This window comes from Strix uralensis, chromosome 1, assembly GCF_047716275.1.
Source record: "Strix uralensis isolate ZFMK-TIS-50842 chromosome 1, bStrUra1, whole genome shotgun sequence".
Taxonomy (NCBI): domain Eukaryota; kingdom Metazoa; phylum Chordata; class Aves; order Strigiformes; family Strigidae; genus Strix; species Strix uralensis.
Window position 1 is genome coordinate 95,099,311 of NC_133972.1, and position 14,018 is coordinate 95,113,328.

At 37.4% G+C, this 14,018-nt stretch overlaps 1 protein-coding gene across 8 annotated transcripts in view; it reads left to right on the forward strand.

Moving 5' to 3' along the window:
* The window catches only part of CTNND2 (catenin delta 2), a 700,247-nt gene extending 687,070 nt beyond the window's left edge, over positions 1 to 13,177 (forward strand). For 4 of the 8 annotated variants that reach the window (XM_074874338.1, XM_074874348.1, XM_074874359.1 and 1 more), the window contains 4 exons: positions 1,623 to 1,754; positions 5,865 to 5,942; positions 8,945 to 9,018; positions 11,984 to 13,177. In XM_074874338.1, the coding sequence (XP_074730439.1) occupies positions 1,623 to 1,754; positions 5,865 to 5,942; positions 8,945 to 9,018; positions 11,984 to 12,244 (545 nt within the window). In that variant the 3' untranslated portion in view covers positions 12,245 to 13,177. The remainder of the gene's footprint in view (positions 1 to 1,622; positions 1,755 to 5,864; positions 5,943 to 8,944; positions 9,019 to 11,983) is intronic. The other 4 variants (XM_074874370.1, XM_074874400.1, XM_074874381.1 and 1 more) reach the window with 1 other exon arrangement.
* The last annotated feature ends 841 nt before the right edge of the window (positions 13,178 to 14,018 follow it).

A 14,018-nucleotide genomic window follows, 5' to 3' on the forward strand; every position in this document is an offset into this window, starting at 1 on the left:
ATTCCCACAGGGAACAGAGAGAGATGGTTTTGTCTTTATCAATCAATTTTCTTCAAAACACCAGAGTGCTTAAAAGCATTACCAGTGTATGTGAAACAAGACGCATCCCTGTGTTAGCAACTTTTTCAAGGTTTGCATTCTGATTTGCTCCCTGTTAGACTCAAATTCCCATTAGCTGATTTGGTAATTTAATGTCATGTTTCTTTATATCTGCTGGATTATCAGCTTTAGAATTACATCACTATTGACAAGCAATTTAAAAGCAATCTTCACTTCTAACGGCTTCATAAGGAAAACCATCTGTCCCACATTTGCTCTGTAAATTCAGAGGCCAGGGCCAGCAGAACCAATCTAAGCAGAATTCATCATCACTTATGCTTCCCTACTCCTTAGTTAAGTACAACTGCTTCCCTGCTCCTTAACTAAAAAAATGTAACAGTTTAGAGATGCTGAAAGATATAACTCACAATCAAACCTCACAAATTAGCATGTCTTACATTTTTTTAAATTTTTTTTTTCCTTCTTTTTAAGCAAGGACATTGTTACTGCTTTTGAGGTTCTTTTGAGATATCAAATATGTGGGTGAAGCCAGGGAAGGATGTGGAAGTAAGCACCATCACTTTAGTTTTTGTACCACTGTGCCTTCACGAGGCTCTGGGGTGCTCTGCCACTCACCTTGTACTCCTTCCCCTTCCCTCCACAACAGGGGAAGTGCATTGTATCTACCAACACCTAAATATAGTGAAGTCAGTTTACTTGAAAGCCATCATTTTTCCCTCTGCTTTTCTCCTTTTCCTAAGCATCACAAGCTCTAAGTCTTCATGATCAGTGCCAGTGATCACCTTCACATTCTCCAGTACGTGAGAATCAAGTACAAACCCAGTTCTCTTCCTAGTCACCTTGTACTTCTTTTAGCCATACCACGAGTATAGGTGATGAAGGAGTTAGCTTTAATAATACCTTAAAGTAGCAGTTGTTGTTTTAATGGCAATTGTTTGCCATAAAAAATATGATATTTAAAAACAGAGAAATTATTTGAGTTACCTTTAAGTGTTAGGCATTCTTTACTACATGTTTTCTATGAAAAACACCTTTCTTTTCTTCCCATCTCCATCAGAGTCATTTATTTGGTTTGTTTATTTTCAACAGAGAAGGAAAGAAACTATTTTATAAGGGTTTTTCCGTACAGTTGAAAGTTAACAGTCTTTTCAACTGAAATTAAATAATCATTTGAGAAAAAAAATGAAGTGCCTATACCAGAAAGTTTCAACAAGTTATGAAGGAATTGAAAAGCTGAAGGGGAAAAAAAAATATTATGGTACTTTTTTCATAATGATCATCTTAGACATTGGTGTAAGTGAAAAAGAGTAAAACATTCAGAGAGGAAATTTTGTTTAGAGTTGACTGTCCCATAAATAGATTTGTCCTGTACTTGAAGTAACAGCACCTTTTCTTTTCATCCGTATGTGGTAGTGTTTCTTCAAACAGCTTAATGTTAGTATGCTAACAAATATAAACTTTACTAAAATGTTTTTTTAGTGAACTCTAGAGTTTACTCTAGAATTAAACAATACATTCAGTCATATGTAGCGAGAAAAAATAAATCCATTTTTGTGATCTAGCAAGTGCCCCAGCCTCACCTCGGGAAATGATCAGCCTAAAAGAAAGAAAAACAGACTATGAATCAACTGGAACAAACGCCACTTACCATGGAAATAAGGGTGAACACACTTCTAGGAAAGACACCATGACAGGTGAGATCATGCTTGCATAGCATATGTAAAAATCAGCTGTGATAGATGGCTGATTTTATAGGCTTGGCTGGGTTTACTGTATTATAGAAAAGAGTCATCCTGCCTTTGGTTGATTCCAAAATTTAAGCCACCTTGAGAAATACAACTGAAGAAATATTTGATCTTAATGAATACAATGCTATGTGAAAATGATTTGTGAAGACAATGTTTCTTCACAGAAGAAAGGCTCTGAAACCAATTCTACATTTCTTTTTAATTTTACGTTTGCTTTCATTTCAGAAGGAAGTTGGTAGATCAGTTTGAATTAATTAGTGTTTTTTCTGCAAGCATGACAATGAGCATGTGCAGTGATCCCTAACACCTCTCTTTTGCAGGGAATGGCTTTCCAGGACCAGTTAGCTTATTTTGCATATCAGTCATTTCTAGGAAATTTGGTAGCTGTTTGTAAAGTCTATCCATGCTGCTTTCTCAGCTGGGCTGATTTAAATGCAACAATTTTCTCTGTGTATGTTATGGCATCTATTGCAGGTTTCACTGAAGGCCTCTCTCCCCTAGTGAGCTCATGAACCTGTTTTGGTAATCGTAACATTTTGAGTGCTTTGCCCGGTACTGCACGTCTTCATTAATTCCCTTGCAAAATACATATTGGTCTCCGTCACCATTGCACAGGCTTCTATAACCTCTATTGAACATTTTGTTACATTTATATAGTGCCAATCATCATGGTGTCCTCTTCTCCAAATGCTACCTCAGAGCGAGCAAAAAATCACAGCGAGGAGTCACTCTGCACTTTCTGAATGCCTGTTACCTTCTCCCATGGCCTCTGTAGAGGCTTTGCTCAGAGGATGCCAGAACAGGTTGTCTTTGTGTTTCTCAGCTCATTGGGGACACCAGGAACATGCTGACTCGTGTCAAGCCATCCATACTAGCTTTCAAGCCCGCATTCAGGATATGATGATACTCATACTGCATCTACTGTATTACACGCTGTTGTGTAATCAAAACCTAAAGACCAGGCTTTGAATTTGTGTGAAAATGCAATATGGAACAGTTATTAGCATGAAAGTGAAAATCTGAAGAAGAGGAATGGCAGTCAAGAGCATTTGGAAACCACAGAAATGAGAACTGTTCTGAACAGCATCTGCAGGGTACTGCGTGAGATTGCAGCAGATTCAGTCAAGGTACTGCATTTTATGTGTCTGTAATATTTTGAGTGTTTCATAGTCAGTGCACAAGATTGTTCTCTCAAACACTTCAGTGGTTCTTACTTGTGTGATTGTGAAGGACAGGACTGCATTTTTTTCAGCACTTTGTCAAGGATCCCTGAGGAGGGAATCTCAGGGGTAAGAGCAGCAGGCTGAAAGGCAGAAACATTAGTATTTTGTTCTAGCTGTATCTGCAGATTTAGACCACCAGATTATATCAGAAGGTTCACCAAAAACAAAGTGTTTCCATGCGGAAAGTCTGTGTTTCCTTACAGATAGTCTTGTCTCTCACCACACATTAAAAAAAATGGGTTTTCTTTTTTCCCAAACCTTTTCATTTTCTCTTCTACTGTAGTGTTTTTCTTCTCCCATTACTGTTTCCCTTCTTTCCTTTCTCTTTCAGTATATTTTTCAGTGTGAGGTTTGTACTTCCCCAGTAACCTTTGCTCCACTTTGATTTTTGCATCTTGTTTTCCTTTAATATCTGCTTGTATTTTGTCTGTTCTTATTGATCTTTTGGGTGAGTTTTTCATAAGGAAACTTGAAACTCAGCATCATGCTCAGCTATCAACTATTCTTCCAGCTACTGAGCTCAGTGAGAAAAATCAAAACCAAAATCAAATTGAAAAGCATAACAGTATTTCACAATCTTACATGACCATTGTACAAGTGAATATGGAATTAACAAATCACTTTCTCTCTCTTTCAGATCACCAAATCTGTGCTCATTTGGTCTCAGCTCAAATTAAGCACTATTTTAAGAACAAAAGAAAATGACAGGAGTCTTGCTCGTCAGCATTCAACATGAAATCTGTGTAACATATTTGTAGCTCATTAAATAATAAATATTTCATTAAAAAACAATATAAAATCAGTATTTGTGGTTTTAATTGTAAGACATTTTGACTTTACACGTATGGTCTAGTATAAGTTCATGTGGCAAGTTCATTGCAGTGCCTGTATTTCATTTTGTGCATCAGACAGTGCATTATAGCTATTACATCCACAGAGCCTATGGGACTGAGATAAATGTTTTTTCAGGTTCCACCTGGTGCATACATATTTTGAGCTGCTCTTGTATTTTGTGCCAAGCTGATGTATTACACAAAGCTTTCTTTGACTTACGGATTTATACAGAATGTAGAGCCATAGCTGTAGTCCCAATTTATCCATGACTGTCTCCATGCTCTTCTCCAAAGCTCTTCTCAGTTTATAGTTCAAAAATTTTATGACCTCTTTGCTGGGACTGAAATGAAGGTTTTTTGATGGATTTTTGAAGTAGAAGTGTTGGCTTCTTGCCATTGTGGGGAGTTGTCAGGAAACCTGTGGGAAAAATGGAGAATCTATGAAGTAAACAGTTTGGCTGAAGACGATAACTTCTATTGATTTCACAAGGACAGCTTAAAAATAGAGGAACAATATCAAAGTTCTCATTGCCCTCTTCCCTTCACAGGTTTATGATGCCTTGTATATTTACTATCCATCTTCTCTGCAGAAAATAATAACCAATAATAAAATTTTATCACCTAAAGTATATTTTTAAGACAAAAACTATTATATTCCTTTTAAAAAAACAGGAACTATAAGTGTATGTGATAATTTTATTTATGCCATGGTGTTTTCCCTGAGAACAGGGAAGATAAGGTTGCTGTATACTATCATGGGACTCCTACTCTTAAGTTCCTTTTGCTTTGTTAGTTCCCTCACTGAATTAATATGTGCATCACAGTCTGCAGCCTGTATCTTCATTTCCACAAGCAGAAACACCTTCTGATTTATTTATTTTATTTTGGTGTCAAGAATTGATCATCTATACTTTTGTTATTTAAACTTACTTGTAAGTCCCTGCACATTCAGAACACAACCAACCATAGCTACAGATGTTCAGGTTACTTGAACTTATTATTACTTTAAGAAACTATAATACACTGTAACCTTTTCTCATGCCCTTACCTCATCTTTCATTGTGCAGGAAGGTGGCAGTTGTAGTGACAGGTAGTGATCTCTGTTACCTGAGATTTTTGAGGTACAGAGGCATTTTCCTTTACTGTCTTGAACTAAATTTTAGAAAATGGAGTCCTGCTGCTTATAGCTGAAAAAGCAAGTTACGCAGTACCAGATGAGAATGACTGCCTGTCCAGCTGAGCTTTCCTTTCTTACTATCAGTCTGTGTTTCTGAGGGCTAAAGGCTAGCACCTTGGTATTTTGAAGTGTCTGTAAATGTGTTCAGAATAAATACTTACAAGAACTAAAAGCCAAATATTAAACCATGAATGAAGTGACTAGGATATATGGGAATGGCTTCGATCAGTGATTCTTTTGTCACATAAACCAGTGAATGACATAATTTTCAAAACTGTTGTCAGCTTTGAAGAAAACTGCCGTGAAGTTTTTGGGGGTTTTTTTATGATTTTTTTTTTTTTAACCAACATCACCTTGAAAACTGAACAGGGGGGGAAAAAAGAAGGTATTTTTCTATAATGTTCTTTATGCCGTGCAACCACAAAGTACTGCAGGTTGATCATAGTACTCATTTTAGAACCTTCGCAATTTTGCCTAGTAAAAAGTACCTCTTCAGTATTACCATGTTTAGATACTGCCTAAAATACACTTACACACACACACACTCATCACTCCTCAAATCATTTCATCTGCAGCTACAATTCTCACATCTCTGGAAGAAAGTGTGGCTTCTGGAACATCTCCATCTCTTACTCCTTGTAGCCCCTTCCTTTTTCTTGCCATGTTTTAGAAAAGAAAATTATTAAGTTCTCTTTCTCTCTGATAATTTAACTATGATTGTACAATATTAACAGCAAAAATCAGATACTAACCACACATTATCTGTACATTCATCTAGTTCATTCTCTCCTTTCTTTTATATTTGCCCTCTGCTTTTGGACAGCAAGAGTCAACTGCTCACTGAAGCATGGCAGAGTGGGAATGGAGTTCCCAGGGATGCCGCCTGCGTGTTCAGAAGCAGGTACTGGAGCAGGGCTGCATGCACTGCTAGGAGCTACATTGCTTGACTTACATTTCCTCCAGACACACAATAATCTCAGCCTCCCAGCTAGACTAAGCCAAGATTTCTTGTTCTTGAAGTGTTGGGATTCATTTCCAAGCATTTGACATGTCACTGGTTTTATTACATTAAGAAAATTACTACTTTTTTTTTTTTTTTAAACTTGTGAATTTGTATCCACATCACTGCAGTGAAATCAGCAACATAGACTGTTTTCATAAGCTGATAATACCCATTTTCCATCACAAACTATGTGATCTAGGAGACTGTAAGTCATCAATCTGGCATGTGACATTTCTGAGCACATCAGTGCAATGCACAGCTATGCACCAACTCTGGACTATTTCTAATTTTGTAATAGTCATGATTATTAGTGGAACAGATGCACCATATGCCTTTTTATATACCTGTAAAAAGATGGAAAGGTCATATGACCCTCCTTAGAGTCTCACTGATTGCATGTAGGAACAACATATAAATTAGCATGTGTCCAGTTTGCTATTTTTCATCAGATTCTTCATAAAACCCTCCGATGTTGCACCTTATACCAGTCTTTTACTCTTGACATCAAACAACCATGAACAGTATTGTCCCGTCTGGACTGAGTATGTTCAGTCATGCCTCGCTAAAAACTTGCATGCATGAAACTTCAACCCTGCTTATCTTACTATTTATATACATGAAGACAAAATGGTTACAAGAAGTTCTTCCTCTGTTTATGAGTCACAACACATTGAATGTCACTTTCATTTTTTTCAAGAAGTAGCACTTCACAAAATGGGTAGCTGAAACACTGAGTATCTTTAGATCTTGAGAAGAGGAATCTGTATAACCCAACTTCTTCTAGCACTTTGCGGGGCAAGCAAAAAGCTCAGAAAAACAACATGGAAAAGATGGTATCAAGGAAAGATCTGTCATTTGTACTACTGAGAGTCATACCATCTTGAGATGCACCAGAAATAGCAATGCTGATGTGGACTCCTCTGATACCAGAGACTGTCATCAGGAGTGAGGTTTTCAGACACTAAAGCAGAGGGTGCAACTGGAATATAAAAAACACTGAAATAACAGTCAAGTCTCACATCACTTAAGGTAGGTGACAAAATCCAGCCTGAACAGAGAGAATCTCTGCAGATCAACCCTTCAGCACCAACATCTATGACAAAGACAAACTACTCAAGCAGTCATAATTTCCATCTGTTAGCATCTATTAACACACAGGTGGAATTAAGAGTACCTACCACTGGAAAAGACCAACCAGCATCTGTTACTATAGCTCATATTCTTCCCACCTTCAAAGAAGGGATCCTGCTGCACTCCTTGGAGGACTCCAGAGCGCTTCTCCATTTACTTACACAGGACTGTGCATTGTCTCAGTAACTGCATGCAGCTCTTCAAGGAACAAATTTTTTCACCCCTATTAGTTAATGGCTATGAAATGAAAAATCTCTCTTTCCAGCTGTTAGGGCTCATCACCCCACCATACAAGCTCTGTGTTTATCCTGTTTCAAGAACACCCTGAATAACAACACCACGAGATCTGTAAAGCAGCAACATGGAGCAGTGCACCAAACTCTGACAAAAATTATACCCTCAGCATGGAACCCATGGCAGATGTGAAGATCAGAATTGGCATATTACAGTCAACCTTTGACTGAACACCATGCCATTCCTTTCTCCACAGAGGGTGCAGTGGTGGGGGGAAAGACAGGCAGTTGTACATGCCGGGGTCCATGCTAGCAGGTTGTCAAAGGAAGAAAGAGTGGTTACTTCTACAGTAACTGTGATTCTTCTTAGTGATGTGACTAGCATGAATGCCATGCCCAGCTTTCAGCTCTCATGCTCAGTCCTAACCCCCACAGGTTTTGAGTTGTGAAGGTATTAAAAGCAACGCTTGGTGTCTCCAGGTTTTATACCATTGCACGGAGACCTGAGAGAAGTCACGTGAGCAATGTGTTTCAATTCCACTGATTACTCTGATTCACAGCTACTCAATTTTTTATTTCAGGCACGTGCCTTTATAATGACGGTCCTCATGAGAGCATCAAATCATTGGTTATAATGTCTGCAAAGTTAAGAATGCATGCCCAGTAAGAACAGTGTGCAGCAGCCACATAAAATGCTGCTCTCATATTGTTTCAAATATGAGAAATAGCTACAATCTTTCTAGTCCTACCAGCAAACTAAGCTTCAGCTAGATAGCCAAATCAAAGTGATGAGTGAAGCCAGCTTTCAGGGAAAATCCTTAGCTTTTTATGTGGGTTTTTGGGGCAGGATGGGAAATAAATTTTTGCAGAACTGTATGATGTTGTCTTTGGAATTACTTCTGATTTCCAACTCAGCTCAGTTTTGTCTGTGCATTTTAGTAGTAGGACATCTGAGAAGAAAGTGACAGCAGTTCATGATTTGAGACTATCTTGGCCAGACCTCTTCAGTGTAACTACAGATTACTTTTTTGCATAACTCATTTTTCCATTACATTTAATCACTTTCTCCACGAATACTTTTCACAATATAGCAAAAGCACTGTAGGATAAATAATCCACATCATCCAACTGAAGTTAAAGTACTGAAATGATTCTTAATCTCAATATTTACAACTGTTACCTGTTTAGTGTATGTGTGATATAAAATCCCATATATAACCTGAAATATAGTACTGAATGTTAGCTGCATATGAATTTTTTTTGTTGATTTATATGTGAAGTGCACAAGATCGGTATGAACACAACATAGCGCCTGTTACCATTAATAAGTGTATAGCATGCATGTACACCAAAGCAAAGATTATGTCTGTTTAGTGGAAGGAAGTAAAAACAGAAGTCTGCAGATGCTTTTAAAGATTTTTGTGTGGGGAAAACAGGCACTGTATAATGTATTTAATGAAACCTTAAGAATTCACTTTGAAGACAAAGAGGTATGTTTGGTAAACCTGCTTTTTCCTTCCTTTTTTCTCTCTCCAGCTCAGAACACTGGAATCTCAACTTTGTACAGGAATTCGTATGGTGCACCTGCTGAAGATATCAAACATAACCAGGTAAGTACACAGATTAAAATTTTACTGTTCCAGATGGCAAAGACCAGTGTAACATTTTACATGGAAATGAAGAAGAATATCACAAAGAAAATCTAAGTCTAGATTAGAGGAACTGAGTCACCTGGTTGTGCAAATGCTAGCAATTCCACTGGCTTCAAACAAGTTATGTTGTTTATGCTAATGGACAATTTCAGCCCAAGTTTCAAAAATGTCCAACAGATTATGCCAGCACATGCACAAAAATTATCTAAGGTGCTTAAGCCTGTAACTCATAATGAAATCAAGAGGGGCTTGGGACCTGAATGCCTTTAAAGTTCTGGATATGTGTGATGCAGGCTACAAAAGCCAAGCTAACATTAGTGGGCACTTCTCCTGGCTCTGGTATCTCATGATGTCCCATGTCAGTGAATTTGGTGAAGTCTGGCCATACTTACTTGAGTATAGCCATCTTAAAATTCATCACTACTGCTGACACCGCACAGCTCATGTGCTAAGGCATCCTAGCAAAAACTGAAGTATTTAACAGGCTTGGAGAAAGAACCACCTGTATCTCTTGCAAGGGCATGCACACTGTACTTAGGTGTAGCTAAAGCCCTCAGATTTGCCATTTAGCATAACTGCAACAAGGTTTTATGTTTGTTTTTTAATGTATGCATCAGGGCATGGGCAAGAGAAAAACTAGCATTTCATCGATAAGGATACTTTCCCATGTATATACATCCAAGTCATTCAGTCTAGAGCTTTAGGACTCCTGTTCCTGAAAACCAGAAAACAGTAAGTGCATCTGAATAAGGTGGGCATTACAAAAATGTAATTGGCAGCATGGCTGCCGAGCTGATGTGCTCACAGAAAAAGGGTTGTTGCAGTATCGACATGTGGCATTCATATGGCTGGTATTTCCAGCAGAGTATTTCCTCGGTCCCTAGAAAACAGACATTTTTCTGCAGCCATAGACTTTGTTTCATCATTAGATGTAATGCTACTTTATCCTTAATTACCACAACTCCTTAATATTTTCACAACTTCCCTATGTAATGTGCAAAAGTTACATCATTTTTCAACTAGAGAAATGAGGCCAAAAACATTTAAGGAAGGCACTGAAAATTATTACTAGTATCAGATGGGTAAATGAATATTTAGTAAAATTGATAAAAAATGTTTTTCTTTGAAAATTTTTACAAGATTACCTGAAGTCTCCATTTAAGAGACTGATATTTCAGTTTTAATTCACAAACTTAAGGTAAAGAGAGTTTCTGATATTCTGTGACCCCATTTCTCTTTATTGTTTTTTTAATTAGCCAGTATTACCTGTGGTGCATCATATTCTTTCTTTGTGTGAGCCGGTTCAGTGCATGAAGGTGTTTCTGCTTTTATTGCATTTAAAGAGATTAAGCCCTTCTAATTAATGCAGTCTTTAGAGAAAATAATGGTATGAGGTGGTGTAACAGCAGGTACACTCTGCAGTCATGAATCAACTAATTATATTTTGGGGGTAAGAGTGAGCTAAAAGAAAACACAACAACGAAAAACAAAACACACACACACACCCTTTTCCCACTTGCTTTCTCAGTGAAATGTCAAGTTTATGACTGACATATCAGAATGTTTTTAGCTAAAAAGAACCCAGAAATACTACTTCAATCCCCTATTTTCTGCTCAAAAATTGACTGTATCTAACTTTTTGGCATATAAATAGGTTGTTTGATATAGAATTCTTCTCCTGTGTACAAAATTAAACACCTGTGTTTGAATATGTGAAATGAAACGAGGGGCTGAAGGTCCTGTACACCTTGATAGCAGTACTAGAAATAGAAACTAGAGTAGTTATGCTCCCTTGTGCAGTTCTGATATTGGGCCCAGTCTTGTAAAATTGTTAATGGGATTGTTAAGTGGATGTAGGCAGCTGTTTGCACTCTGCGCATAGAGTCCAATACAGGCATGCTTTGAAAGAATATCAGAGTTTGGGACATAGCAGTGCAACTGTTCCTCTCTTCTCGAAGGAGCATTTCTAACTCTTGCAGAGTCAGCAGGATCTGGATCTGCAAAGTCTTCTGACACCAGTGTCTGAGCATCAGTATTTCCAGTGCTGACCATTTGAGGATTGAAAGGCTATATGATTTTGCAGTCACAAAGTCTGCCCAAACATATAGAGGTAGCATAGAGTGAAAGGTAGTGTTCCACTAAGATAATTAGCCTGTGTTTATATATAAATTTTAGATTTTAATTAAGTCCCAACTATAAAAACAGAGACTCGCTAGGGCTGTCTGAAAAAAACTTCATGGCAAACTTAGGTTAGGGAGCCACCTGAGATTTTTTTTCTGCATATCATAGATATTTCAGCTTCAAGGCAACTTGGTGGAATGCAGCAACAACTCAAGATTGCCAACACGAAGTGTTGAGGAGGTGGTAAGAAGACGGTTCTGCTTAACAGTAGCAGAAGAACACATTTCAGGGCACTTAGGTTAACATTTTCTCATGTCAGTGCCCTGAAGACTATAAATGGTTCTTAAGGATATGGTGTCACCCTAAATCTCACTTGCAGCAAAGGCAGCTACAAAATGTTTAGCATCTTTGAGTGTATATTGCTTCCATTCAAATTCTTCAAGGCTGACTTTTGGTCACCAGTGTTTGCATTATATAGCTGCAAAATAGTCAGAGCTTATAGTTGTGAAAGTAACTGTAAGCTACGCTGATTGAACTACTTTTGAGGTAAACCAGTGTCCTTAGCAGCAATAATATTAAATAATAAATGTATTTAATAATAATATTAAATAAATGTCAAGAAATATAATTACAAGGTAAAGCTGTGGAATTAATTCACTACCAAGCAATACCTTGAGTAGATGTTAAGATAATGCACAATTTTGTATTTCCAACACGATAAACATAAGTGAGATTTACTCCTTCCATCCTGTTGTCCACAATGAGTTGTATCTAACAAGCTGTGGGTGTTACTATCTTTCAGGTTTCAACACAGCCAGTTCCACAGGAGCCCAGCAGAAAAGATTATGAACCATATCAGCCGTTTCAGAATTCAACAAGAAACTATGATGAGTCCTTCTTTGAGGACCAAGTGCATCATCGTCCACCTGCAAGCGAATACAACATGCACCTGGGACTAAAGTCAACTGGCAACTACGTCGACTTCTATTCAGCTGCTCGTCCCTATAGTGAACTTAACTATGAAACAAGCCACTATCCAGCCTCTCCCGACTCCTGGGTTTGAGACTTGGGCAGATACAAAAGCTCCAGGAACTGTGCATGTGCATGCATACCACAAGACATTTTTTTTCCTGCAAATTTAGTTTGTTAAAGCCTGTTCCATAGGAGGGCCCAGATAACCAGTATGGAAAAAATTAAAGAGATTTTTTTAGAAGGCTAAAAGATACGAAAGCTAAACCTGGGAGTAATTAGAAAGAAATATATATACATATATATATTTTACAGTGTGGGACAACTTTACTGTTGGCCTGTAGAGTCTAAAGTTCGGTGCTGTGTATTGAATGTGGCTGAAGGAAGGAGGGAGAACATGACAGTGGATGTGGGTCAAGAGTTAAGCACAAGTAACTGAGCAGCGTACATACTTTATGGGGAACAGCTTCTCACACTTTGTTTAATATCCTCATTCATTGTGAATCTAGGCTTCAAGTTGCATTTGGGGTTTCCTCTGTACAGCAAGATGTTTCTTGCCTTTTGTTAATGCATTGTTGTAAAGTATTTGATGTACATTACAGATAAAAAAAAAAAAACAAGTGCATTGTGTATATTACACCAATGCCACAGTGTTTCTTCATCTATGGTTCTAAATATTGCTTCAATTTCAAATTTTGAAAGATGTATGAATTTCCAGTTTTTTGTTTTCTTTTCCCCGGTGCGTTTTAACAAAAAAAAAAATCAAAAAAAATCAAAAAAACAAAAAGGAATATTTAGCAGTATTGTTTGTTCTGATATGTGAATTTGTTTGTGGCAACTAAAAAAAAAAGGCATTCAGCAGTTTCTGACAATTAACATTCATCATTCCACACTCCTTGTCAACAAAGTGCTTTTTCACTGCCTAAAATTTTAGATGTAGATATTTGAAATAGATTTTTTTCATTTATACCAGTTTTCTTTATGATGATACAGTGTTAAAAGAAAATAAATTACAATTGATCTGTCATCCATATTTGCTAAGAATGTCTATTTCCAAGAACCTACCATACAAATACACATTCTTACTTGTGTGTGTCCACGTATGCATAGTATTCTGTGTGCGTGTGTGTGTTTGAGTGTGTATGTTTGTGTGGTGTAAGACTTCTTTTCATCCAGTGTTTCCTTGTTCAAGCTTCAATTTTTGTTTGATTTTCAGTTTTTTTAAACAGTGGAAACTCCAGTATGTGCTTTCTCTTACTCACCTTCTTAACCATTGAAAACAATTCAAAATTGTTAAGCCACATACTCACAAAGGAAGGGGTTATCGGATTTTTTCACTGACTCCTTCACTCTTAGGTGCCATTTCCTTTAAAGTAGCATCTTTTGATCTTCTCTTGAGAAAATTTCCTTACTCTCCAGACACCAACCAGCAAATGCTCAAGGAAGGCAGAGTTTGATCTTGCCATCTCCCTGAGTGAATGGAAAACAAAGACCCAACAGACTTAAGTCTGGAGTCTCCAAACTCTTCAGGTTACAGAAGGGTCCAACTCCTGAACCATTAGGACAATCATTTATTTAACCCATACCAAAAAGAAAACCCAACACCCAGAACACATTCCTCAAATATGAAAGATACCAACCATTTCTGTGCATTTAAAGTAAAACCCTAAAATATAAAAACTTTAAGGGACAGAATTTTTATTTTTTTTTTAATTAAAAAAAAAAAGAGGAAGCTAGGCTAGGAGGCCAGAAGAGCTGGCATATTTATCTTAGCTCTTGGGATTCTGGTAAAAGTAAAAAAAAATAATCTAACCTTTTCTCATTTCTTTGATTCAGGCAACAGTTCAACATACAGTTTTCACAGCGCA